The sequence below is a fragment of the Equus caballus genome, chromosome 17 (assembly GCF_041296265.1).
Source record: "Equus caballus isolate H_3958 breed thoroughbred chromosome 17, TB-T2T, whole genome shotgun sequence".
NCBI classification, from domain to species: Eukaryota; Metazoa; Chordata; class Mammalia; order Perissodactyla; family Equidae; genus Equus; species Equus caballus.
This window is the reverse complement of record NC_091700.1, coordinates 100,900,762-100,927,604: the sequence shown is the minus strand read 5'-3', so window position 1 is coordinate 100,927,604 and position 26,843 is coordinate 100,900,762. Positions and strand designations below refer to the sequence as shown.

The 26,843-nt window shown below is 60.0% G+C and overlaps 1 protein-coding gene across 2 annotated transcripts in view; it reads left to right on the top strand.

Moving 5' to 3' along the window:
* The window catches only part of GAS6 (growth arrest specific 6), a 42,350-nt gene extending 25,805 nt beyond the window's left edge, over positions 1 to 16,545 (top strand). Inside the window, exons 6-15 of one of the 2 annotated variants that reach the window (XM_023621923.2) lie at positions 144 to 266; positions 3,994 to 4,116; positions 4,906 to 5,027; positions 5,858 to 5,976; positions 6,297 to 6,486; positions 8,426 to 8,590; positions 9,728 to 9,896; positions 13,433 to 13,605; positions 14,839 to 15,067; positions 16,077 to 16,545. In XM_023621923.2, the coding sequence (XP_023477691.2) occupies positions 144 to 266; positions 3,994 to 4,116; positions 4,906 to 5,027; positions 5,858 to 5,976; positions 6,297 to 6,486; positions 8,426 to 8,590; positions 9,728 to 9,896; positions 13,433 to 13,605; positions 14,839 to 15,067; positions 16,077 to 16,231 (1,568 nt within the window). In that variant the 3' untranslated portion in view covers positions 16,232 to 16,545. The remainder of the gene's footprint in view (positions 1 to 143; positions 267 to 3,993; positions 4,117 to 4,905; positions 5,028 to 5,857; positions 5,977 to 6,296; positions 6,487 to 8,425; positions 8,591 to 9,727; positions 9,897 to 13,432; positions 13,606 to 14,838; positions 15,068 to 16,076) is intronic. The other variant, XM_070240543.1, reaches the window with a different exon arrangement.
* The last annotated feature ends 10,298 nt before the right edge of the window (positions 16,546 to 26,843 follow it).

The following is a 26,843-nucleotide window of genomic DNA, read 5'->3' as shown; positions in this document are numbered from 1 at the left end:
CCATGGAGCTGCCCACGTGCCATCACCGCCCGCAGCGTGGTGGGCCTCCTGGGCTGTCTCCCTGGGACCTGAGGGTGGGCATGGTGGAACCAGGTTGTGTGTCACCTCCGGGCTTTCCCCATCCCTCTGTGCCCTGTGTCCAGATGTCAACGAGTGCGGCCAACAGAACGGGGGCTGCAGCCAGGTATGCACCAACCAGCCAGGCAGCTTCCACTGCGCCTGCTCTAGCGGCTACGTGCTTTCCCCAGACGGCAGGACCTGCCTCGGTAAGCCTGCGTCTGCCCACGCTGCCTCCCAGCCTCCCTCCTCCCCTTCGCAGCTGTAGTTGCCAAGGTGCCGGCAGTCACACTTTCTCCTCCCCAAGAGCTGCGGGCCTGGCTGAGCCCTTTGGTTCTGGAGGGGAGGGAAGGCACGGAGAGCACATGCCCGGGCATGTCAGCGGCGAGGGAGCTGCCCAGCACCGGGACAGGCATGAGTCACCATGATCTGTGGACGGGCCTCCTGGCTGGGGAGACACACTGCCTGCTGGGGGGCGGGGCGGCTGGGCCTCCTTCCAGCGCACGGAGCCCACAGGCGCGTCTGTGCACTCGGAGCCCAGGACGTCGCAGAGGGGATGTGGGGACATGGGCCCGGAGCTCAGGGCAGAGGCTCCGTCCCAGGGACCCCCCTGTCCACACCCACCCAGCTGGCCTCCCCAAGACCCCACTCACAGGCCTCTGTCTGGGAAAGGCCTACTCCCGAGGAAAGTGGAGGGCAGCTCAGCCCCTGGCCCCCGACCCCCGACCCCTCCTGCTTCCAGAGGGTCCAGTTGGGGACTCCCTGTGGCCCAGCCCTGAGCACACCCAGAAGTCACTGCTACCAGGCCGCACCCTCTGCGCTCCTGCACGAGGCAGCTCCCCAGTTCTCAGGGGGTGGCTTTCTTCCTCCCTCCTGGCTCTCCAATCAGATGTGCTGACAGCCGTCAGGGAGACGTCCCTGAGAACCCGGGCACGGCTCAGCACTGTGGCCAGCCCACCCAGGACGGGGGACACGCAGTGAGGTCTGAGCAGCCTGGTACCCCTGGGCCGGTCTCTGACTCTCCAGGTGAGGGGTGGCCTCCTCATCTAAAAGCAGTTTCCATTTTGTCCATGTCAGTGGCTCCTGTCCCCGAGGACCCAGGAGGCGTCCTTGTGCATGGATGATGCCCGTCCGAGGACACAGAATAACCCAGCCCCTGTCCGTCCATCTTCCTGGACCTGAGGACAGCCGCCTACCCCAGGGCTGGGCGCCAAATGCAGACCCCACTGGGTCATGGCCTGTCTTTCAGGGCAGCTGAGGACACCCCATTGTTGGGGGGCGTCTGACATGCCTGGTGGCCTCAGGGTTCCCTGAGGACCCCTACCTCCCTGCTCTTTGCACTGGGAGCTCCTCTCAGGGTCAGCGTCTCGGGCACCTGCAGCCACAGGGGACTTCTCAGGGCACACCCCCCCTCCTGCCCTGCCCTGGGCTGTGTGGACACCCCTGGCCAAGACCACTGTGCCCGAGGCGGCCTCCCTGCTTTGACCTCCTCCCAAGACCCTGAGTGGCCGGGTCACTAGTCAGCTTCCCACCTCCCGTCAGGTGTGTCAAGCGGGAGGAGGACTCTGGTGGTTTGAGGGGGCCCCTGCCCCTGTCGCCTTTCCCCCAAGAACAGCGTGCAGGACAGCGGGTGGCTCTGGGCCTGAGGTCCCTCTTGTTGGCGTGACTCAGTGATTAGTGCGACGGCGGGAGCCCCGCCCTCGCAGCTGGTTTTGGGGTGCACCTGTGGATTCCGCCCCACAGGCCTCCCTTCTCTTGGCCATCACCGTTTCTCTTTGGACCTCGGGACTCCAGACCTGGGCATGGGAGGCTGTGGGAATGAGGCCCGGAGCCTTGTGGCCAAGGCGGGAAGAGCCTGACTCTCCCTTGCATCCTCCGGAGACCCCCAGACGCTGGAGGGAGGGGCGGGGCCCTGCGTGCAGCTTCAAGGCTCCCCCTGGGCCACAGAGAAAGGGCTGGACTGAGGGTTGGGGCTTAGGAAAGGGCCGGGCGGCCGCAGGCTGTGTGGCAGCCCCACATGGGGTGGGGGTGGGGGGGTGGAACCTGTTTCAGGGCTGGTGGGCCCCTCAGCTCTGTGTACACAGTGGGGTTGGGCCTGGGCGTCCTGTGCCCAGTGCCAACACTGTCCGCCTGCCGTCTGGCTTTCCTGGGTCCCCATGCTCTGTGCTCCACAGCTGGATCGCAGCATCTTCCTTGGGCAAAGTGTCAGGAGAGTTGAGGGTTGGGGAGGAGGGAGTGGAAAGTTGGGGTCATGGAGACCCCGAGTCGGGGGTCCAGCACAGTCTGGCCCCCAGCTCCGCCCACCCCATTTCAGGGGGCCCCGTGGCGACTCAGCAGTGGTGGGAGAAGAAGGCAAGGTGGCTTGGGGCCAGTGTGGGCCCACTGGGACTCTGCCCCCTGTTCCTCGTGGAGAAGGGGCGCCCAGTGCTGGGTCTGCTGGGGTGCGGCCAGGACGGGCTCCCGGGCTCTCCTGGTGCTGCTGTGAGACCCGGCCCCAGGCGTGTTCCAGACCAGCAGCTCTGCATCCCAGGACCCATGGGAAACACAGGCTCTCGGGCCCTCCCAGCCTCCAGTCAGGGGAGGTGGCCCGGCCCGTGGGGGTCTAACAGGCCCTGCGGGGGCTCTGGCCCCACTCAGCTCAAGGACTCCCAGCTCAGGCATCCCGGAGCCGCCGTGGGAGGCCAACTGACCCACGGTGTCCAGCAGCGATGCTCAGCCCTGGGGACAGGTTGCTAGGGGCTCTCTTGGCTGCCGACTCAGGAACGTCCAGAGGCCGGTCATCTGCCCAGATCAGAGCTTTCCTGGAGCCGGTGGTGGCGGCCCTGGAGGTTTTCCTGCGATTGTGGCAGGACCTTATCAGCTGTGGTCAGAGAGCTGGCGCTGACGAGCGTCCTTTGTGCCCTCACCAAGAGCAGTCTCCTCCCGCTCCCCAGGCACGTGTGTGCGTGCGCATGTGCATGTGAGTGTGTGCATGCACGTGTGTGTGCATGTGTGTGTGCTCTCACATGTCCAGCACAGCTGGTGCGGTCTGGACCCAACCCTGTGCCAGTGGAGGGGCAGGAGGCTTCTGAGCCCCGGGTGGACGTGGGGGGCGGCCAGCCTGGCTCTGAAAGCAGCCGTGGGAGGAGCTCCGTGGGTCAACACTGATGAAGTGGAAGGTTTCATGCGGTTTCACGTGCCTCCCCCAGGGACACGTGCCGTGTGTGTTGGCTCATCCGAAGGTTGTGAGCCGTGTCTCCTGGTTTTCGTGTTTGAAAGCCGTGTTTATCGGTAACCTGCTGTGTATGGGAAGGTGAATGGTGTGGGGGCGGGGTCTTGTGATGCGTCTGAGGAGCCACGTGTGCCTGGAGTGGCAGCTGCCCCTCCTGGGCGTCCTCCTGTCACTGCTGCGGTGGCTGCCGAGCTGCAGGGTTTCTGCTCCTGGCTTTCAGGGGGCAGGAGGCAGAGCCGCACAGTGTGCATTGCCGTGGGCTGGACTTCCATGGCAGACCTGGGGGAGGGGCGAGGGGAGGGGAGGCCGACCCGAAGTGATGGGGCGCAGGCCAGGGAGCCGCAATGAAGGCCCATGGGCTATGCCGGCTCCAGGGACTCAGGGTGGACTTGGGTTCAAAGGGCCCCTGGGGTCACTTTCCACCTTCCTGTACTGCAGTTGTCTGAATTAAACCACCGTGTGCGCTCTGGCTGGGCAGCCCTGTCCAGCGTCTGGAGTCAATCTTCTCAAGGGGACTCCATCAGAAACACCCCCACTCCCACCTCCACCTCCACCCCTGGGCCTGGAGCTGCAAAGTTCTGTGGACATGGTGGGGGGGCGCCCAGGGCGCTGAGATCCGCCCGCCTCAGCCCAATGGCCAGGGTGGCAGGTTCCTGGCTCCCTGCTGGCCGGCCTGGGCCTGCAGCCTGAAACAGCTGCGGTCGCACCGGTGGTTCTCCTTGCAGACATAGATGAATGTGCGGACGCGGGCGCCTGCGGGGAGGCACGCTGCCAGAACCTGCCTGGCTCCTACTCCTGCCTCTGCGATGAGGGCTACACCTTCAGTGCCCAGGAGAAGTCCTGCCGAGGTGGGTGCCCCTGCTTGCGGCACCGCACACGTGCGTGCATACACGTGCACACACACGCATGCACACGCACCCAAACGCACGCACACACACACAGGTGTGGTGCACCATGCTCACACACGAGAACAAGTGCAGGCTCGTGTACATATTTGTGCATTCCCATTCCTGTGCACACACATATACATGCAGTGCACCATGCTCACACGTGGGAACAAGTGCAGGCTCATGTACACACATGTGCATACCCACGTGTGCGCACACACACACACATGCACACACATGGGCCCCTTCTCCAACCTGCCATAGACGCAGAGAAAAGACTTGATGGGGAGGTGCCCTGCCCTCGGAAACAGACCTCTGAGGTCTGACTTGCTCGCTGAGTCCCGGCCACGTCCTGGGGGCCCAGGGAGGGGACAGGCTCTCTCACCAGCTGGGGCCTGGCAGCCGCACCCTCTCCCATCTCCCTCCAGGGCCATCCCTCGGGCCCTCGAGCACCCCAAGATGCCTGCGCTGGCACAGACCCGTAGGCTGAGCGTTGGCAGACGTGGCGTGTGCTCGCTCCACGCCCCGTGCTGCTCGGTCAGCGACCCCGTCCCATGGAAGGGGAGGATTTGAGACATCTGGGACGAGCTGGGCCTGGCGGGGAGTGTGGCGGGAGCAGAGGGCCTGTGGGGTTCTCACTGGGTGCCGTCGAGCCACACGCTTCCAAGCCCATTCTCACGGCAAGCACACCATGTGTGATCGGAGTGTCCGAGCGCACAGTGAGGCTTGGACGTTTCCTTGTGGCGGCAGACGTGGACGAGTGCGCAGAGGGGCGCTGTGAGCAGGCCTGCGTCAACTCGCCCGGGAGCTACAGCTGCCACTGCGACGGCCGCGGGGGCCTCAAGCTGTCCCAGGACATGAACACCTGCGAGGTAGCGCTGTCTGCCGGGCACTCAACTCCCCCTCCTCCCCTCCGCCCCAACGCACAGGCTGCCCACGTGGCTTGTCCACGGCCCTTGAACCGCTGGCGGGGAGGGTTGTGGGAGGAGCACTTTTGCTGAAGGCCTGTGTCCTCGGGGCCGCGTGGAGGACGTTCCACCTGGGCGTTGGATCGTGTTGATGGCATCACTGCGGCTGCTCAGACCCCATGGCCAGCTGACCGGGCCGGGGGGACCCGGGGCGCCTCGCTCGCGCACGGGCGTCTCTCCCGACACGTCGCTCAGGTTCTGAGCCACATGAGCAGTCAGCCCAGCCGACCCTCGCGGCTCCGGCACCCGCCGTGGTGGTGCCCGGCAGCAGAGAAGCCGCCTGGCAGAGCAGGGAACATTCTAGAATAAACAGTCTTCAAGGCCTCCATATTTTATTTATTTTACAGTATTTTAGAGTTGTTTTTATTATTCCCTGTACTCTCTTCTGTGTTTGAAATATTTCACAAGTTAGGGAGAAGCCAGGGGAGGCGGGAGGAGGCAGGCAGTGGGCACAGGAGGAGCACGTGGCATGTGCCAGGTGGGCACAGGAGCCCAGGCTTCTGGAAAGATCTGAGACTCGCATGGAAAGATCTGAGACTAGCACTACTCGGAAGTCCCTTGGCAGGTCAGATTACAAGAGGATCTCGGGGGTTTCAGCAAGAAGGGGACCTGACGTCCCAGCATTCCCACATGGCCGGACAGTGCGGGGTGGGCACCGTGGGAGGACGGAGGGTGGTGTGGCATCCCGTGGGCTAAACCAGGGCCTCTGGGCACCTCCCCCCCACCCCCCGCAGGACATCCTGCCGTGCGTGCCTCTCAGCACAGCCAGAAGCCTGAAGTCCCTGTACCTGGGCCGCATGTTCAGCGGGACACCCGTCATCAGGCTGCGCTTCAAAAGGCTGCAGCCCACGAGGTGAGGGGTGGCTCCCACAAAGCAGCGCAGACGCGCGCTCGGCCCTGGGGACACCATCCTCACGCTTGGGGAGTGCTCGCTAATGGTCCTGCTGTCTGCCAGTCATGGCACAGACGTCCCCCCGCGGCCTCCCTGCCGGGTCTGGGTCAGAGCAGCTTGCCTCCCGCAGACGCGGCTTCTGGGGTTCACAGCGGTTCCTGGGATGCTGGGCAGGGGCCTCGGCCTGCTCACCTGCTGCTCCTAACACCGATTGGAACACCGCTAGCAAAGGAGGCCGGGGCTGCGGGTCTCGCGTAACTGGTTTCTCTCTTGGAGCTCAGGCTGGTAGCCGAGTTCGACTTCAGGACCTTTGACCCCGAGGGCGTCCTCTTCTTCGCGGGAGGCCGTCAGGACAGCACCTGGATCGTCCTGGGCCTGCGAGCCGGCCGGCTGGAGCTGCAGCTCCGCTACCATGGCGTTGGGCGCGTCACCAGCAGCGGGCCTGTCATCAACCACGGCATGTGGCAGACAGTGAGTGTGGCCATGCTGACCCCCTCTGGGCCGGCCTGGCCCGGCAAGGCTTTGGGCCAGGGGCTCTGACGTGTGCTCGGGCGTTCACGCGCTCAACAGGCGGTGGGCACTGCACGTGGCAGGACGGGCCCCCAGGAAGCACAGGCTCCCATGGGCGTCACGTCGCACGTCCCGAGTGCGGCTCCTGCATGGGACCCATGGTTCCCGGCAGGGCGATCCCACCAGGGGACATGGGCTGTGTCTGGAGACAGTGTTTGTCAGGCCTGGGCGGCTCCTGGCAGCTGAGTTGAGGCCACGGGGCTGCGGGACACCCTGCAGTGCACAGGACACCCCACCTTGGAGAACCGTCCGGTTCAGGCTGTGGGTGGTGCCGAGGCTGAGCACCCCCTGCCAGGGTGTGGCTTCGGCTCCTGTGACCCTATGGCCCCACAGGCTCCAGGCCTCTTGGTGCAGGGCATGGTCACACGTGAGGGGTCGGCCATCCTGGGCCTGGCCTCAGGGGTCTGCTGTGTTCTGCTGAGGTCCAGACACGCTCACGCAGTGCTACTGTGTGGAGAAGCCGCGACCTCTGGAGTCTGAACTGCTGAGGCCTGGTTAGACCTGCTGGGGGCAGCTGTCCCGCCGGCAGCTGGCTAGGAGCATGCGGCCTGTCCGCCTCCTGGTGCCTGGAGCACGGCAGTCGGTGACTCGCAGGCTCAGTTGGAAATTCAGAGGCCGCCTGGTTGGAAGTGGGCTTTAGAAGTGAGCGCTTGAAAATGAAACGGGAAAAGCATTTAGGAGTAAAGATAAAAATGGAAAAATTCACCCAGTGTCTGCGGATAAAAACCTCGCAGACGTTTGCTAATGTTTCCGTCCTGTGGAGTGATGGCCAGTTCCTTCTCCCCGCCCTCTTAAAGGGCAGGCGTCTCCGAGCAGTGGGGGATGCCCTCAGCAGAGCACAGAGGGGACAGTGAGTAGGGAAGGAAGCAGCCCCCGGGGCTGAGGAGGCAGATGCCCACGATTGTGGGGCTGGGACGGTGCCCGCGGCAAGGAAGCATGGCAGTCGATGGACGCAACTCCCACCCCCACGCCCACCCCCCGAGTTGTGACCTGGCCGTGCTGGGGCAGGCTCAGCTCGATGGTGGTTTCTCTCCATTCTGCCGCGTCTAACCTGTCCCCTGCCCCCAGCATGGTTAGGAAGATGCATAATGTAGAAGGTGACAGATTTTTAAATTTTCCTTCATGGAAAGTAGGAGAGAATGGAAAGTTTTAGAATGAGCTCAGACGTTCATTCAGCATTCAGTCTATGCCAGGCACCAAATTAGGTGGTAGAGATTGAGAAATAAAGTGTATTCTCTCTTTGCCAAGGGACCGCTGAGGGGGGCAGGAGAAGCCAAGGACCGAAGCTGGGGAGCAGTTATGTCAGGGCGGACCTAAGTAGGGTGGTGGCCTCAGGCACGACTCCCACTCCTTGGGGCAGCTCCCTGGCTGAGACTAAGGGCCTGGGGAGATGAGACCAGAAAGTGGCTCCAAGAAGGTTCTCTTGGAGGAGGATATGGACATGGCCTCCCCGAGGTTGGGCGTCTCCTGGTCCTCAGTGGTGATGGATGTGGTCCCCCGAGGTTGGGAGTCTCCTCATCCTCGGTGGTGATGGATGTGGTCCCCCGAGGTTGGGAGTCTCCTCGTCCTCGGTGGTGATGGACCTGTTCTCCCGAGGTTTGCAGTCTCCTGGTCCTCGGTGGTGATGGACGTGGTCTCCCGAGGTTGGGAGTCTCCTGGTCCTCGGTGGTGATGGACGTGGCCCCCCAAGGTTTGGAGTCTCCTGGTCCTCAGTGGTCACTGATGTGGTCTCCCGAGTTTGGGAGTCTCCTGGTTCTTGGTCTATATGGAAGTGGCCCCCCAGGTTGGGAGCTCCTTCTGAAGGTGTGTGCCCACCTCTCACAGCACTGGTTTTCTTCAGATCTCTGTTGAGGAGCTGGAGCGGAATCTGGTGGTCAAAGTGAACAAGGATGCTGTTATGAAGATTGCGGTGGCTGCGGATCTGTTCCAGCTCGAGAGAGGACTGTACCATCTGAACCTTACTGTTGGAGGCATCCCCTTCAAGGAGAAAGACCTCATCCAGCCTGTAAGTACCATCCTGACCTGGGGCCGGAGCCCAGGATGGGTCAGACGACGAGCCTTGGGCGTGAGCTACCGTAGGTTTGGAAGGCTAGTGTTTCCCAGAAGTCAGCAGGCAATGCATGCCGCTGTCACTAACCCCACTCTCTCTCTATGGCACTCACTTGAGATTTCATCTGAGTTGATAGTAAAATGTCTGTCTTGGAGTTGAGATAAAACACCATGAAATTATTCTTTAACAAAAAGAACAGTCATCTTTTTTGCAGAAATCCCAGGAACATTTGGGTTGTTAAGCCTGCCAGCATTTCCGTAGGGAAAAGACCTAACAGGGAGGTCAGTACTGGTGGTTTCTCCAGGTCCTGCCCCCCTGCCCACTACCGCGTGCCCGGCCCGCTGCCATGTTTCTCCATCTCCTGCGTGCTCATGCCACTGGCCAGAACGCTCGGTGCTGTAGTCATGGCTTCCACAGCAGATGGGAGAAATGCTCAGAGTGTGTGGAGGTTCAAATGGCGGGTGGCCTTAGCACCATCTTCCCTCTGGGGCCAGTGGAAGGACGTCCTGCAGGGACCTCGAGCATCAGACTGTCCGGGGCTTCCGTCAGCCGTGGCCGTGCACCCCCTCAGGCGTCTTGGTTTTGCAGATAAAGGCTAAGGGGCCTGATTGGCTCAAAACCATAGAGCAGGTGATGGCTGAGCTGGAATGAGCCTTCCTGGCCCCTGGACTGACTTTGCACGGGTGTGTTTGGGGGCCCGGTGAGACCACCAGGCACAATGGCTATACAAGTGTCTCCTCGTCCCGCAGCCTTTCAGACAGGCGGTCAGTGCTCCTGACTCTGTCACGAGTGAGGAACCCAGTGCAAAGGGAGGTGGTGGCTTTCACGACGCACGCGTGTGACCCTCACCCTGTGTGGAAGGAGGACCCACCGTGTGCTCTGCTCAGGGGCGTCCTGCAGTGAATCATTTTGTGAAGTAAATAACCTCCACGAATAGGATGCGTCCATTTTGCAGTGGATTTCCACACGCCTGGGCCAAGAGGGCGCCCTGTCCGTCTGACCGGGGTGGCACCAGCGGCCTGGCCTCCCGTCGTGGTGTCTGGGAGCGTGTGTGGCTCCGAGGAAGCCACGGGGCTCTCTGTGTCTTTCCAGATAAACCCCCGTCTGGATGGCTGTATGAGGAGCTGGAACTGGCTGAACGGCGAGGACACCGCCATCCAGGAAACGGTGAAGGTGAATGCAAAGATGCAGTGCTTCTCGGTGACGGAGAGGGGCTCCTTCTACCCCGGGACCGGGTTTGCCTTCTACAGCCTCGACTACGGTGAGTGCCGCTCCTCTGCTGTGATGGTGGGACTTTCGGCCAATGTACGCTAAAAACAGACAAACCTGGAAGGGCTTCCTACCTAGGACCACAGCATGGGGGATGAGCTGGTGCCCCCAGAGGCCTGGGGCTGGACGCAGGCCCCACCTCTCTGGGTGGCCGCGCCTGGTCTCGGTTCTGAGGTAGCCAGTGAGGAAGGAGTGGCAGGCGGCGAGGAGATGGCCCTGCTGGCCTGCGATGGTGAGATGGGCAGGCCAGGTGAGACCTGGGGCATCTAAGAGGATGCTGTGCAGGAGGTTCTGAGACGAGACAAGCTTAGGCTCCCCCAAGCAGGTGGAGAAGCTCTCAAAATGTACTGAACCTTGCGATCGCCAGTGACTCACAAGGAATAAAAAGGGTAGCGTCTAAAAGCCGCGGGGTGGCGGCCTCTGGGACTCCAGTGAACCCAGATTTTGAGAGAGGGCCATCGGGGATGAGCAGAAGCAGCTGGCCCAGTCCCGCAATTGCCAAGAAGGCGGACGTTCTCAAAGAGATTGTGGCCTATCCAGCCAGCGTGGGAAGAGACCAAGGAGCTTCTCCTTTACACCTGGAGAAATAAGACGGATGCAGAAGAAACAAGACTTCTTGAAGCTGGCGTGATCCTGACATGTAGCAGAAAGGCGGGACCTAGGGGCAGACTTCGGGGGGCGGCCCTGAGGGCTGTGTGGGCACGCCCAGGTTGGGTGTGGGGATGCTGAACGTGGGCCCGGTTGGTTGGGAACCACCGTCCATCCCTGGCGACCGTGCACGGTGTCAGTGTGGCTGCAGGAGGTAGAGGGTCGGCCCAGAGGCAGACCTGGCTTCTGCGAAGCAAGGCCCTTAATTTCTTAGAACAAAACACAGCACAACGATCTCTGTCCTTCTGTTATCAACTTAGTGATGATTTGCAGTAGAAACAAGCAGTCCTAGCAAGCCAGTGAATGAGCGGTCACTGAAACACAAACTTTATGTGAAATGTGTTAATGTTTGAATCACATCTGTTCTCGATTCCCGATGATACAGACGCTGCTCTGAGGACGTCCATGTGACACTCGGATCAGTGACGGACAGCTGCACAGTTCCGTTTGACTTGACTCTCAGGAGTTCCCCTAATCTCGTCCTTAGACAGGTTTAACGTCAATCTCTGTTTCTCAAGCGCACACCAGCTGGCGCCCTGAGTTGTGGTCACTGTGCCTGGTTCACAGACCATAGTGGCTTTGAGCTCGAGCCTCTTAGGCGAGCTGTGCACAGCCCAGGAGGATGCATATGCACAGGATCGTACAGACTCTTTCGGCCGGTTCCCAGCCCCTGCAGCCCACCGCGGGGCCATATCCAGAGCCTTGTCTGTCTGACCACAGGTGCCTTCCTGGGTCTCTGCTCTCGGCCGACACCCTGGTCCAGGCAGCTCTTTGCTCACTCCTCATGCTCCCTTCTCCGTAGCCCACTCCTGCACAGACTCCCAGCGTTGCTGCAACGGCCACCATCCTGGGGCCGTTTCTGGCTCTATGCTGCCCCTTTCCATGTTCCCACCCTGCGAAAGTCCCACTGGGGCGCCCCCAGGCCCTCTCTTTTCCTAAACTCTGGGGCTTTTATGGTCAAACCTGCCCCCCCGAGCCTCCCCCCGCCTCCGGCTCATCAGCCCAGGAGGGCAGGCAGCAGCTCCCTCCTCCAGACCTCATACCACACGTCAGCACCAGGTGGGACCCCCACGCTCTGGGTCGGAGGAGATGGGGCCTGCTCCTCCCCCCTCTCAAGGCCTCGGATCACCGTCCCCCTTTGTGTCTTTGCTTTAACTGTCAGAAGCATCGCCATGTCATTGAAGGTAATTTTGAGAAAAGAACCATTCTCTCTTCATCGCACCACCTAATACAGAACACACGTCACTCCCTTACTCATCTTTATGCATACGAACCTAGAACGTCGTTGAGTGTTTAATATAAATAGTCGTATATAAAGGTTTGATTCTTCTTCACTTAACGTGACATTTTCACGCTGTAGCACAGACAGCAAACACTGCCTTTACTGAGCATATCCTGGTCTGCTCGCCCTTCTTGCCATGTGGCTTTGATCTCTGAGTTCTCTGACAGCAAAGGTCACATGGTGTCTAGAACTCTAGGCATTTTTAGTGAATCCTAAACTCTACCGTCAGTGCCTGTTGTATAACACAGGAAAGACCATCAGGAGATCACAGAACGTCCTCTTTTGGTCTGCAGCAGCTCAGAATGGGTTTGGACTCCCTGGGTCTCACAGTCTCAAGAGCCCTCGGCGGGAGGGGCGTGTGGCAGAGCCCATTCTGCGCCCAAGAGAGCTGAGGTGCTGGTGCCTTTAAAAACGCTCTGACCGCCAGCCATGGGTCTTACACCCCATCTGGGACGCTCACCTGCAGGGGACTCTCCTCTCTTCCTGCACAAGCGAAGGGAGAACCTGGCAATGGAGGAGAATGCTGTAGGGTTTTTTTTTTTTTTTTTTTGGTAACTTTTTCTATGTGCAATCAATTCAATGAAGAATCATTGAGAACTGATCCTAACAGACCCCACTTAGGGATGGGGCCCCAGCGATGACGTGACGGGGCTCAAGTCTGGTGGGGAGAGAACTGGCTTGTGACTCTCCTGTGGGAGGGCCTCCAGCTCCGGCCACACTGACCTTGCTTGAGCACACCCTGCCTGCACCCGGCTCCTGCAGGGCAGCTCCGTCGTTCTCGTGAGATAGAACACTTGAAAACCAAGAGGGCAGAGGTCTTGGACGTCTTCAGCAGCAGGTGGTTCAAACGTGGGGAGGAAAGACAGGGTGTTCGCCCTCAGACGGCCAGGATCCAGCCCTTCCCACCAAGTGTGCTTTTTGGACTGGTTTGTGCAAGATATGCATAGATAGTATGTACGTATTTCATCCACATGCGTCATGTGTGATGTATCACATCATGGGTGTCACGCATTTATTACACAGTTAGTATTACGTGTGCAGTGCATCCAAGTGACGAGTCCCTCCGTGGAGGCGTTTGGATAGTAAAGAAACTGCAGCCCAGCAGCTTCCGTTTGTGTCGCTCTTCCCGGCACCTCCGACCTCAGGGACCTGCCTGACCCCCAGGGAGTGGGGGCGGGGGGGCGGTTGGGGCTGTGAACTCCAGCACCTTGTGTGGAAAGAGCTGAGTCCTGCAGCGAGGGAGCGAGGGCAACTGGGGAGGTGGACACCTGTGGTCCTGGGGGCCTTGGCCTGGGGTCACCAGGAGGGCGTTGGGGAGAGCGGGTGCTGGCACGGCCAGGGGACACTGTCTCCTCGGTGGCCCGGGTCTGGGGGCTGTGGCCAGAACCTGTCACCTCCCAGCTGCGGGCTGCAGCTTGACAGTGATGGGGTCTCACAAGCTCCACATCGCGTTGTCATGGGGCCTCCCACCTGCTTTCTGCAGCCAGGCTGGCGTCTCCCGCGGCCCGGGAAGGGTAGGGAGCTGTGGCTCGCGCCCTCGGCTCACGCCTGCCTCTCCTCCATCTGTATGGCCTCATGGTGCGCCGCCTTCCTCGCAGCACGGACATCGCCAGACGTCGGGACCGAGACAACCTGGGAAATAGAGGTCGTGGCTCGGATCCGCCCCGCCACCGACACTGGGGTGCTGCTGGCGCTGGTGGGTGAGGACCATGCTGTCGCCCTCTCTCTGGCCCTGGTCGACTACCATTCCACCAAGAAGCTCAAAAAGCAGGTACCACTTCCTGCCCCTGCATCCTGCCAGCAGCAGGGGGTCCATCCACCCTCGGGGCTCCAGCCACCGCTCCCAGGTTGGGTCCCACACTCCCTGCCTCTCGGGGTTCTGTCCCACGCTCGCCTGACCCCCATGGGGGTCTGACCAACCACGCTTGGCTTGGGGACATTGTTGACCCAAGATCGCCCAACATGCCGTGGGCAAAGCCATGGGGACTGGCGTGACTTTCCCTCCTGTGCAGTTGGCCAGCCTGGCAGCGTAGAGCAGTTTCAATAGCCACTTGTGTTTACGCCAGATGATTTAGGTCACGATTCACATTCCAGCACCTCTTGAAAAGTCAGCTGGAAGGCGCGGCCCGGACCCTCTAAAGAGCATCGCTCCCGGGCAACACGGGCAGAGCTGTGAGCACGGCCGCCCCACCCCGTCCCAGCTGCTCCTTCCACCTGAGCTGTCCCCACCCCCCCGCTGTCCCAGCACTGTGTAGCAGTCACCGCCTGGGGCAGCCAGAGGCGAGGGGAGGAGCTTCTGTGCTCTGGCCTCTGTCCCAAGTGGGGGACATGGCTGCCCGGACGGCACGCGGTCACCATCGGCCTGCCCTGAGGCTGGCGAGCTTGTCTGCTCACGGGGCTGGGCACAGGCTTGCCACCATCGCCGAGGACGGGCCACACACGACCTGAGCTGCTTTCCCACCAGTGCGGGTGTTTGGGATAAAGAGCTGGGGTCCCAACAGCTGTGGGGCCACCTGCCCCGTGGGGAGAGTGAGGGAGGAGAGGGCAGGATTGTCCTGTGTCGTCAAAGTGTGTTTCTGTTCATGTCATCAGGCGTGTTTCTGTCCCGTGTTGTCAGAGCTGTGTTCTGCCAGGTGTGAGCACCAGGTGGCAGGTCGGCTGCCTGCCGGCCTGTTTGTATTTGCCGCTGCCGTTGCCGTCCTGCATCACAGGCTCATGTGGCCGTTTCTCGTGGGAGAAGCGGCCGTGGCCTGTGTCCTGGGTCCTGGACACACTAATGGCTCTGAGCCCGCTCTGTGTGGCAGTGCGCCCTGTGTGGATGGCCGACTCCGGGCCTCAGATGCCGCTGCTTTGTTTGTTCATAGTCCATCATGGGAAGGGGTTTTGGAGGCCTCATGCTGGCCCCTTGCTTTACACGTCTAGAAACTGAGGCACACACCAGCGAGCGACTGGGCGCAGAGCCCGGCCCAGAGACCCCACTGTCTCCGTTGCTTCTGTCCTGCAGCTGGTGGTCCTGGCCGTGGAGAGCGTGGCCCTGGCCCTGATGGAGATCAAGGTCTGTGACGGCCAGGAGCACGTGGTCAGTGTCTCCGTGAAGGAGGGCGAGGCCGTGCTGGAGGTCGACGGCACCAAGGGCGCCAGTGAAGTGAGCCATGAGGGGCTGACGGAGACCCTGGCGGTCCTCGGGAAGCACTTGCAGGGCTCCGTGCGCACCTTCATCGGGGGCCTGCCAGGTAGGGGCCGCCAGGTAGGGGCGTCCAGGTAGGGGGGCCTGCCAGGTAGGGCGCTCTGTGGGCTGTGCGCTCAGGGGTGGGACCAGCTGCTCTGACCACCCCCACTTGCCCCCCTACACTGAAGCCGGGTGTTCCTGTGCAGACGGGGACTGTTTTAGAGGAAGAGAACCCAGGAGGTGATTGGCGGCATCGTGTGTTTCGTGTGTGTCAGCACCTGCTCAGCATTTTACCAGTCGAGGCTGACACACACACACACAGTGGGGACAAGTGTTGGCCTGGATGTCCGCCGCCCTCTGCGTCCTTCAGGAGCCCCCCACCTGAGCTGTGTCAGACAGGGGTTCTGGCCAAGGCCCAAGGGGAAGGCCCAGCCGATGGGGGGCCATGCTGCAGCAGGTGCCCCTGTGCCCCGGCCAGTGTCCCCGAGTCCTGGTGTCCAGCTGCTGTGGCAGCAGACAGAGGAACCCCAGCCCCTCCTGTGTCCCGGAAGGGCCGGTGTGTGGCTGCCTCCTCCATGCCCAGGACTCATGTCTGATCAGATGCTTGCCTGCATGCCTGCCTGCGGCCGAGAGCCACGTGACGGGCAAGGTGGCAGAGAGGCAGAGGGTGCCAGGCACTTATGTAAGCCCAGCGGGCCCCTGCTCGGCGCAGGTTACCACTTGCTGCGAGAGCAGGGCGTCTGTCTTGGCTCCTCTCAGCTGTAACAAACGAGGCTTTGATGAGCATGAAGGGGCCGCCCTGCAGCTGAGTGACTCACCAGGGCCAAGAAGTCATTTGCTAATCGATTTGACGATCTGTGTGTGCTTCCCGGGGGAGGCGGCTGTCCTGCCGAGGCCTGCCTGGCAGAGATGCAGCGCCCGCTGCGGGCACGGGGCCCGGGGGTGGTGCTGATGCTCTGGAAGGAGAGGAAGGGCGCCCTCTCAGGGAAAGGCCAGGGCCTTGGGGGCGCTGTGGTGGGGACACAGCGGGCGCTCGCTGCTAAGACGCTGTCTTTTCTTTCCCGCTGGCCCAGACGTGCCTGTGACCTCGGCTCCCGTCACCGCTTTCTACCGCGGCTGCATGACACTAGAGGTCAACCGGCAGGCGCTGGACCTGGACGAGGCCACCTACAAGCACAGTGACATCACCTCGCACTCCTGCCCCCCGGTTGAGCCGGCCACCCCCTAGACAGCACCCCGCCGGACGCCAACCGACTCAGGCCTCCCTCCCAGATGCGGAGGGAGGGGCGCCACCTGCGAGCAGCTCCCCAGACACCGAGTCCCCACGCTGTTCCTTCAAGACCTTCCTCCGCCTTGTAACATACGTGTAAATAGTCGCGAGGACTGACGTTGTTGACCCAAAGCCACATGCCGACCACAGCGTCCCCAGCAAAGCCGGCTCCACGGAGCCAACTCGAAAATAATTCTGTTATTTTTATTACCAAACGCTTCTTTCCGACCCAAAGATATGGAAAAATAAACTATTTACAGAAACCTTTCTAACTCTGCGTGGCGGTTTCTGCTCCTTGTGTCTTTAGGGCTCAGCAGCTCTGGGGGAAGCAGGGGGTATGCAGAGCGGGGGCCGTGTGTGTGGGCCCCTCACCCGGGCGTCCTTCCCTCTGCCCACTTGCCACCGGTGCCCCAATGCCGACCCGAGTGTGCGGCCCAGGCAGCCCCTGGGAGCCGCCGACATGCTGCCCCTTGCTGTGGGGTGAGCCCCTTCCTCAGGGGGAGGTGCTGGCAGGGCCCCCCGCGCGGCAGCCAGGCGCCGGGAAGGGACGAGACGGCGTGGCCGGCACCTGCTCCCCGCTCCTGGATGGACCTGCACACCCGGCCCCACGTTTGCTCTGACTACGTCAGAAACCCCTGCTCCTCTCCTCCGAGGGGCTGTGGGTGGAGCTGAACTGCACTTGGCCTGTGCAGAGCTGCCGTCAGGACCCGGGACCACAGCGGGGCCGACGGCCTCAGAGCGCATCTGTGAGGGAGGGTGGGGCGGGTAGTCCTGGCTCTCTGACCCCAGGAGGGCGAGGGCGCAAACCACCCATGGGAGCCAGCTGTGTGCAAACGCTCCTGGAGCCACAACCCCCAGTGGAGGGCACAGGGCCTGCAGTTCCCTGGGGAGACAGAACTCAGGTGTGGAGCCACGCGGGGCATGGCCCTCCTGAGCCTGACGGGACTGTGGGGCAGAGGGCAGGTGCCCCATGGCTGGTAAGCGCTGGCGCAGCAGGGGTTTGAGCAGGGGGTCCCAGAGAAGGTTCCGGCATCGTGTGGGGACTGACAATTGGATGGTTCCTCCACGACTGAGATCCTTTTTTTAAAATACCAAACTCCAAAGTTTGTCCTGGGGCAGGCGGGGCTCCGGGTTGCTTTCAGATCCTGCTCCACGGACAACAGCGACGTGTCCCACGGCCCATCACTCCACGACTGTGGGGTTGTTCCTAAAAGTTGCATCAGCCGCACACGGTCCGGGTTCCAGTGTCACCTCATCCTCCTGGCTGTGGAATGTGAGTTGGTACGTAAGTCACGACGTGAGCCCGAGGCGAGCGGTGTGCAGGAAGGTGGACGCCAGGAGAGTCATCACAGCAGAGAGGGGAGCACGGGCACCGCGAGGGAGGACAGACTCCCCTGAACCCTGGAGAATGGGGCTGTGGCCTCAAGGACACTCTGAGCCCCTGCCGGCCGCATTGGCCAGGTGGGATGACCACGAATGCCGAGGCGGGAGGAGCCGAGCGTCCCTTGTCACCCACAGCTGGCAGGATCCACAAGACACTGGGGGCCGCAATGCCACACCCCGTCAGGAGGCACCCCCAGGCCAAGCTCACTTAAGAAGACCAGACAGAGGCCTGAAGCTACATGATGACCTGGCAGGGACACACGAGGGCATGGTGCTCAGGCCACCCAGGTCCTGGCAGGGCCAACCCAGGTAGCCAGAGTCGGCCCCACCGAGGGTCACTGCAGGTCTTCAGCATGCTCACCGTGTCCTTGGGGCTCCTGTTGGTCGGAACCCACTTTTCTGTTCCCTGGCGGGCCCCACCACCCCGTGCATGTATGTGTGTGTATGTGTGTGCACGCCTGTGCGTGTGCGTGCCCCGCCTCCACCTGGCCCCCCAGGGGAGTCCAGCTCAATCAGGCCGTGTGGGCCGGGGGGCCGGGGGGGGGGGGGGGGAGGGCGGGGGCACGGCTCAGCTCAGGCCGTGCTGGCTGCGTCCCTCCTGTTGCTGTTCTTCCTAGACTCTTGGCAGCGTCTGGGTGGAAGTTCTGTTGACTCAGGACTTCAGAAAACCGGCCTAAGAGGTTCTTCAGGTAATTTTCCACGTTGGCGCGTGAGAAACAAGGGACGGAGGGGAAGTCAGTCTCGGGCCCAGAGAGCACGTGGCAGGCAGGCCCTGAGCAGTCCCTGCTCTCGTGAAACTCCATCACCAGCCAGGGTCCTGCCCACGGCACCGTGGGTTTCCCCACTCTTGTCTGTGACCGGGGTGGAGCGTGTGCTGGCTCACACCGAAACAGACCCCAAACCCAGGCGTCCTGTGCCGGCCCTGGGACGGGGGCCGCCTGGTGGGGCTGAGCTGCAGGCCGCAGCCTCTAGCTGTGCATCTGGGGCATGAGAGCCCAGCTCCTGGGGACTCTGGTCTTGACCAGGGAGGCCCAGGCGGGGACACCATCTGCTCAATAAGCTGGAGGCGTCCCCTGGACCCGACAGCCCCCAGCGCCGGCCGACCCCAGCTCTGAGAGCGTGGGAAACGCCCCTCCACCCATGGCCCCAGAGACTCCATGCTGCTGTCGACGAAAATAATCCATAACCAATCTATAAATGAAAATTTGGGTGAGTTTATTCTGAGCTGAAATCTGAGGACCATGGCCCGGGGCCTTTCTTCCCAAAGGAAGAAAGGGCACCAAGGAAGTGAGGTATACAGAGTGGTTATATATCCCCAAACAGGGTATTTCACATATGATTGAAATGTCCCTCCCACAACAGTCACAAGATTGCCCTGTCGGCACAGCGCTTGATGGACACAGCAGGTAGTGGGTCTGCTGTCTCAGAGGGCGTAGCAGGAGGCAAGTCTATTGTCTCGAGCTGGGCAGTCACAGGTGAGCACACCAATCAGTTCCTAGCCTAAGGAAAGATGCTTAATCCTTAAGGAGATGCCAACGTTGGGAGGGGGAGGGAAGTTGCACCTTTATCTCAAGGGCCTTTGTTCTTGCCATGGGGAATATCTAAAGCAGATATACAATGCATGCTCAACAGCCACGGTCAGGCCCTTTTGGAAAGACAAGGTCAGGCCGAATTAGGTTTATACCAAATGGCTTCCTCATATTCTCCAATACATCCTATTGCTTGCCATTTTTATTTGTCACTGCCCGCCCACTGGCCTCCAGCGGCCTCAGGAGCACAGAGCCCACTGTGGGGCTGATCTGTTGCTCTGTGCGGTCACCACAGCAATCCTCGTGGTGCTCTCTGGTTCTGCTGGCTGTAGAAGAGGCTCTGGAATGTTCTGTGGAATGTTCCCCTAGCCGGCCAGGAGCCTCCTCTCGGCCAGCCCCAACTCTCTAGAGAAGGCAGTACAGCCAAGAGCAGAGAAGACACACAGTGACGTCTGAGACCGGACCCTGGAACCCCCAGAGACACACAGCAGAGGCCAGCATGTCGGGGTGCTCTGAACACCTCGGGCTCATCTTCTGTCCAGGGGAGCTGGGCACACACGTTTCCTGGTGTGGCCCCCTGAGACTCCACTGGGCACCAGGGCTGCTTCTAACTACGGCCAAGAAAAAGCTCACAGCCAGTACAGAGCCCACTGCTGCAATACGCTCCACAGCAGTGCAGGCCGGGCTGGCGTCCTCACCACTGTCCGGTCCAGGCAGGGCTGGGCTAGAGGAGGCTGTGACAGGCGGAGACCTTTATATCTCCAATTGAGCCCCATGGAGGAGGAGCTGGGATGATTCTGACTGTCCAATATGGAGATGGAGCTGGGATGAGTGTGACTGACTGTGCGCTGTGGAGATGGAGCTGGGATGACTGCGCGCTGTGGAGATGGAGCTGGGATGACTGCGTGCTGTGGAGATGGAGCTGGGGTGACTGCGCACTGTGGAGATGGAGCTGGGGTGACTGCACGCTGTGGAGATGAAGCTGGGATGACTGCGCACTGTGGAGATGGAGCTGGGATGACTGACTGCGCGCTGTGGAGATAGAGCTGGGATGACTGACTGCACGCTGTGGAGATAGAGCTGGGATGACTGACTGCGCGCTGTGGAGATAGAGCTGGGATGACTGACTGCGTGCTGTGGAGATGGAGCTGGGATGACTGACTGCGCGCTGTGGAGATGGAGCTGGGGTGACTGTGCACTGTGGAGATGGAGCTGGGATGAGTGTGACTGACTGTGCGCTGTGGAGATGGAGCTGGGATGACTGACTGCGCGCTGTGGAGATAGAGCTGGGATGACTGACTGCGTGCTGTGGAGATGGAGCTGGGGTGACTGCGCACTGTGGAGATGGAGCTGGGATGACTGACTGCGCGCTGTGGAGATAGAGCTGGGATGACTGACTGTGTGCTGTGGAGATGGAGCTGGGATGACTGCGCGCTGTGGAGATAGAGCTGGGATGACTGACTGCGTGCTGTGGAGATGGAGCTGGGATGACTGCGCGCTGTGGAGATAGAGCTGGGGTGACTGACTGCGTGCTGGGGTGACTGACTGTGCGCTGTGGAGATGGAGCTGGGGTGACTGTGCACTGTGGAGATGGAGCTGGGATGACTGTGCACTGTGGAGATGGAGCTGGGATGACTGACTGCGCACTGTGGAGATAGAGCTGGGATGACTGACTGCGTGCTGTGGAGATGGAGCTGGGGTGACTGACTGCGCGCTGGGGAGATGGAGCTGGGGTGACTGTGCACTGTGGAGATGGAGCTGGGATGAGTGTGACTGACTGTGCGCTGTGGAGATGGAGCTGGGATGACTGCGCACTGTGGAGATGGAGCTGGGATGACTGCGCGCTGTGGAGATGGAGCTGGGATGACTGCGCGCTGTGGAGATGGAGCTGGGATGACTGACTGCACACTGTGGAGATGGAGCTGGGATGACTGACTGCGCACTGTGGAGATAGAGCTGGGATGACTGACTGCGTGCTGTGGAGATGGAGCTGGGGTGACTGACTGCGCGCTGGGGAGATGGAGCTGGGGTGACTGTGCACTGTGGAGATGGAGCTGGGATGAGTGTGACTGACTGTGCGCTGTGGAGATGGAGCTGGGATGACTGCGCGCTGTGGAGATGGAGCTGGGATGACTGCGCGCTGTGGAGATGGAGCTGGGATGACTGTGCACTGTGGAGATGGAGCTGGGATGAGTGTGACTGACTGTGCGCTGTGGAGATGGAGCTGGGATGACTGCGCGCTGTGGAGATGGAGCTGGGATGACTGTGCACTGTGGAGATGGAGCTGGGATGAGTGTGACTGACTGTGCGCTGTGGAGATGGAGCTGGGATGACTGCGCACTGTGGAGATGGAGCTGGGATGACTGTGCGCTGTGGAGATGGAGCTGGGATGACTGACTGCACACTGTGGAGATGGAGCTGGGATGACTGACTGCGTGCTGTGGAGATGGAGCTGGGGTGAGTCTGAGCTATGGAGGAGGAGGGGGATGAGGTGATGGGGCACTATGGAGATGGGGTGGGGAATGAATTATGCTGTTGACACATTTATGGTCTGAGTCGATTTCAGTGTTTTGCTGCTAAGAGAAGAGCTTAATAATTTTGTCTCTTGTTTTTTGGTCTGTTTTTAGGGTACTGTTGATTGAGAACACTTTTTTGTGTGCAGGGCTTCTGTGCATTTATTTAGGGCATTTAGCAGCATCCCTGCCACCCACGTCTGCCAGCAGTACCCCCACCCACCACACACACACACTCTGTGACAATCAGGAGTGTCCCCAGACATTGCCAGTTGTCCCCTGGGTGCAAATCACCCCCGCAGAGAACCACTGCATTAAAGAAAAAGGGAATTTGAGCCCCACCTCACATAACACAGAAACTAACTCGGGAGAGTATATGTTTAAATCTAGAGGTGATCTACACAGCACTCAGAAGGCAGTGTAAAACCAGACCCTGTGGCCCAGTGTGGCCCACCACCTGCTTTGTTAATAAAGCTTTGTCGGCGCCGTTGTTGATTGACCGTTGTCTACAGCGGCTTTTGTGCCACAGAGGCAGAGCTGAGCAGTGACTACATGGCCGCTGGCCCTCAAAACCCAAAGTGTCTACTATCTGGCCCTTTACAGACAAATGGTGCTGACCCTGTGATACACGAATACTTTCGTGACCTAGGATGGAGATACATTTATTAAATAAAACAAAATGCTCTAACGATAAAGAAAAAGACAAAAATCGGGCTGCATTAAAATCAGGAACTTCAAGAAAAACAAAGTTGGGGCACAATGCCGCCCGACTTCAGGACTTCCTGGAGAGCTGCAGTAGTCAGTGCCACCCGCCATTGCCGAAAGGAGAGACACACAGGTCAGTGGAGCAGAGCAGAGAGCCCCGAAACAGACCCACATAAACAGTCAATAGACCGACAAAGAGGCAAAGACAGTCTTTCAACAAACGGAGCGGGAACGCTGGACGTCCACAGGCAAAGAAGTGGATCAGACACAGCCCTTACAGCCTCCACAAAAATTAACTCAAAGCGGGTCACAGACCTAAAGGGACAACACAAAACTATAAAACTCCTAGAAGACAATAGGAGAAAATCTAGATGACCTGGGTTTAGTGATGACTTTTTAGATACAACACCAAAGACACAATCCATGAAGGAAATAATGGATGAGCTGAGCTTCTTTAAAACTAAAGATTTCTGCTCTGTCAAGACACTGTCGAGAGAAGGAAGAGACAAGCCACAGACTGGGAAGAGATATTTGCAAAAGATATATCTGATCAAGGACTGTTATCCAAAATATACAAAGAACTCTTAAAACTCAACAATTAGAAAATAAACAACCCAATTAAAAAATGGGCAAAGGATATAAAAAGACACCTCACCAAAAACGATACAAAGATGCCCAATAAGCCTATGAGAAGATGCCCAGCACCATATGTCACCAGGGAAGTGCAAATTAACACAATAATGAGATGCCACTACATGCCCATTAGAACGGCCAAAATCCAGAACACGGACAGCACCAGACGCTGGTGAGGATGTGGAGCAACAGGCACTCACTCGCTGGGAATGCAAAATGGTGCAGCCACTTTGGAAAACAGTCTGGCAGTTTCTTGCAAAACTAAACATGCTCTCACCATACAATCTGGCAATCATGCTCCTTGGTATTTACCCAAAGGAGTTGAAGACGTATGTCCACATGAAAACCTGCACGTGGATGTTTACAGCAGCTTTATCCATAATTGCCAAAACTTGGAAGCAACCAAGATGCCCTCCAGCAAGTAAGTGGTTAAACAAACTGTGGTCCACCCAGACAATTGAATATTACTCAGACCTAAGAAGAAAGGAGCGATCAAGCCATGAAAAGACATGGAGGAACCTGAAGTGCATATTGTTAAGTGAAAGAAGCCAGTCTGAAAAGGCCACATACATGATTCCAACTCTATGACACTCTGGAAAAGGCGAAAATGTGGAGACAGGGAAAAGACGAGTGGTTGCCATGGGCTGGGGTCGGGGATGAACAGGTGGATTTTCAGGGCAGTGAAACTACTCTGTGCGATACTGTAATGACAGATACATGCCATCATCCATTTGTCCAAACCCAGGGAAAGCACAGCACCAAGAGTGAGCCCTACTGTACACCGTGGACTCTGGGTGATGGTGACATGTCAGTGGAGATTCATCGATTGTGACCAATGCACCATCTGCTCGGGATGCTGACAGTGGGGGAGGCTGTGTGTGCATTTAGGACATTTACAAACACCATGAGAAAAACCCACCAGGAGACACCCCTACACTGCAGGTAAGGTTGTGCCAGCTCGACCCGTGGACAAGGGTTGGCTGTGGTCTAGTGAAGTTGAAGTGCACACCCCGTGGGCCAGCACCTCCACACGGTGACACATGCCCCTAATCCACGTGCATGTGCCCAAATATACATACAATGGCTCACAGAGCCGCGAAACCCAGAGCCAGCCCAGCGCCCACCACCGGCGAGAGGCCATTACGTGGCGACACAGTCGCCAGCTGAACCACACTCGCAAATGAACAGCCACACACACACCCGTGCCTCACAATCCTCACAAAAGAAGCCGGACACCCAGCCATTCTGTTCCTACAGAGCTGAGAACAAGCCGAGCAGCACTGTTGGCAGGCCCAACGTGAAGAAAAGCAGGAGGGTTGGCGTGAGGGTCAGAGGAGGGAGGGCAGGACAGGCTGTGACCTGAGGGGGCCGTGGCCTACCTCTGGTCCCCACCGTCACGTGGCATCCCCCCGGGAGGGCCACACGTTCCGCCTCTGCTTCAAGTCTTCTTTCTGAATGTGCATTAGACTTCAGGATTAAAAAGTTGCGGAAAGCAGAAAAGGGAAATCATCCAAAGCTGGGCCCCAGAGGCCACTGAGCAAGCGAGGCCCTGCACCCGGCCTTTAACCTCTTCTGTGGTCGGGACGGCGTGGACCAGCGCCTCCCTGAGTTGGGAGGGGGTCTCTGCTCCTACCACCTTGTATTTCCCTCCTTGTGCCCAGAGGTGGCTGGGTGTGGCTGCAGGAGGACGGGCCCAGGCAGCGGGGAGGTGAGTGCTGGGTGACCGCAGGCCCTTGGGACCCAGCTGGGGGCCATTCTCCAGGGTGACGATGGCGAGTGTTCTCGTCACCGAGCACATGCGTGCCTCCTGGCTCTGCTCCACGCGCTTCACGCACATTCCCATCATACTGCTTTTCTCACTGACATGCAGTCCAGGCACCATAATGCTCACCCTCTAGCATGTAAACTCAGGGGCTATTCGTATGTTCACAAGGTTGCCCAGCCATCACCACTACCTAGTTCCAGAACATTTCCATTACACCAAAGGGAAACCCAATCCCATTGGCAGCCCCCTGACGCCTCCCACCACACAGCCTCCAGCCCAGGTCCCCTGAGCGCCCACCACAGTCTGCCATCGAGAATCAGGCACAGTGAGTCAGCAGTGGGTAGGGCAGGGTGAGAGGCCCCACTGAGACCCACCCAGGGTGGTGCCCATCAGAGCTGGGGTCCAGGTTCCAAGGAGCTTGAGGACTCAGACAGGGCCTGGCCAGAGTCCATCACTGTGAAGGTGAAGACATTGGCAGGGATGAGTCCCCCCAGGGAACAGCATGCAGTATGCACTGCAGGCCAGGCAGGGTCAGGGGCTGAGTGTAGGGGTGGGGCTGTCCCTGGGACTGAGGTCAGGTGTGGGCACATGCCTGTGCAGGGGGTGGGGTTTGTCCCTGGGACTGGGTCAGGTGTGGGCACATGCCTGTGCAGGGGGTGGGGATTGTCCCTGGACTGGGGTCAGGTGTGGGCACATGCCTGTGCAGGGGGTGGGGGCTGTCCCTGGGACTGGGTCAGGTGTGGGCACATGCCTGTGCAGGGGGTGGGGATTGTCCCTGGGACTGGGGTCAGGTGTGGGCACATGCCTGTGCAGGGGGTGGGGATTGTCCCTGGGACTGGGTCAGGTGTGGGCACATGCCTGTGCAGGGGGTGGGGGCTATCCCTGGGACTGGGTCAGGTGTGGGCACATGCCTGTGCAGGGGGTGGGGATTGTCCCTGGGACTGGGTCAGGTGTGGGCACATGCCTGTGCAGGGGGTGGGGATTGTCCCTGGGACTGGGTCAGGTGTGGGCACATGCCTGTGCAGGGGGTGGGGATTGTCCCCGGGACTGGGTCAGGTGTGGGCACATGCCTGTGCAGGGGGTGGGGATTGTCCCTGGGACTGGAGTCAGGTGTGGGCACATGCCTGTGCAGGGGGTGGGGATTGTCCCTGGGACTGGGTCAGGGTGGGCACATGCCTGTGCAGGGGGTGGGGATTGTCCCTGGGACTGGAGTCAGGTGTGGGCACATGCCTGTGCAGGGGGTGGGGATTGTCCCTGGGACTGGGTCAGGGTGGGCACATGCCTGTGCAGGGGGTGGGGTTTGTCCCTGGGACTGGGTCAGGTGTGGGCACATGCCTGTGCAGGTGGTAGGGGAGCTGGGTTTGGGAGTGGTGGCAGGGAGCCACCACCAGGTTGGGAGTTGAATTGTTCACATTCCTCGTGGCTGGGGCGAGGGATGAAAACATTTTTGTGGGCAAGAACAATATTGTTGGCCTTGGAGTTTAAAATTTTTTATCAGCTCTTGGCTCTAGGCAAGATTAAAGCATGCCACAGGGCCGACAGAACCAGGTTTAGGCGAAGCTGGTGGGAACAGTCTGGGGTCACACTGACACCCTTCTGCATCTTGACCCTGGGTCGTGCACAGAGGTCAAGGGTTGTCCCTGTGTTCTGGGGTGCCCGTGGTTCCAACCGACACAGGCTTGCTGCCAGATCTGCGACCCGGCTCCAGGGCTGTCAGCTCTGGGGCTGCAGTGGACCCTGAAGAGTCACTGAGCCCCAGCTGCAGGAGGTGGCGCCTCTCTCCCTGCTCACAGCCCCCAGAGCGTGCCCTGCCCCCTCTCCAGGAGCTTGTGGAACAGGGAGGTCCCCACAAGGACTCAACGTCTTAGAGTCCGAAGCCCTCCTGACTCGGTTGGACGGTTGGGTCTTAAACTCCAGGCAGATGAGTGTTGCCCTTTGAGGTCCTTGCTGTGTAACCTGACACAGCCACAGCGCAGCAAGCCGGTCCTGCCGGCTTATTATAATGACCAATATTGGGTCGGGTGTGCGGGACAGAGCCTGGG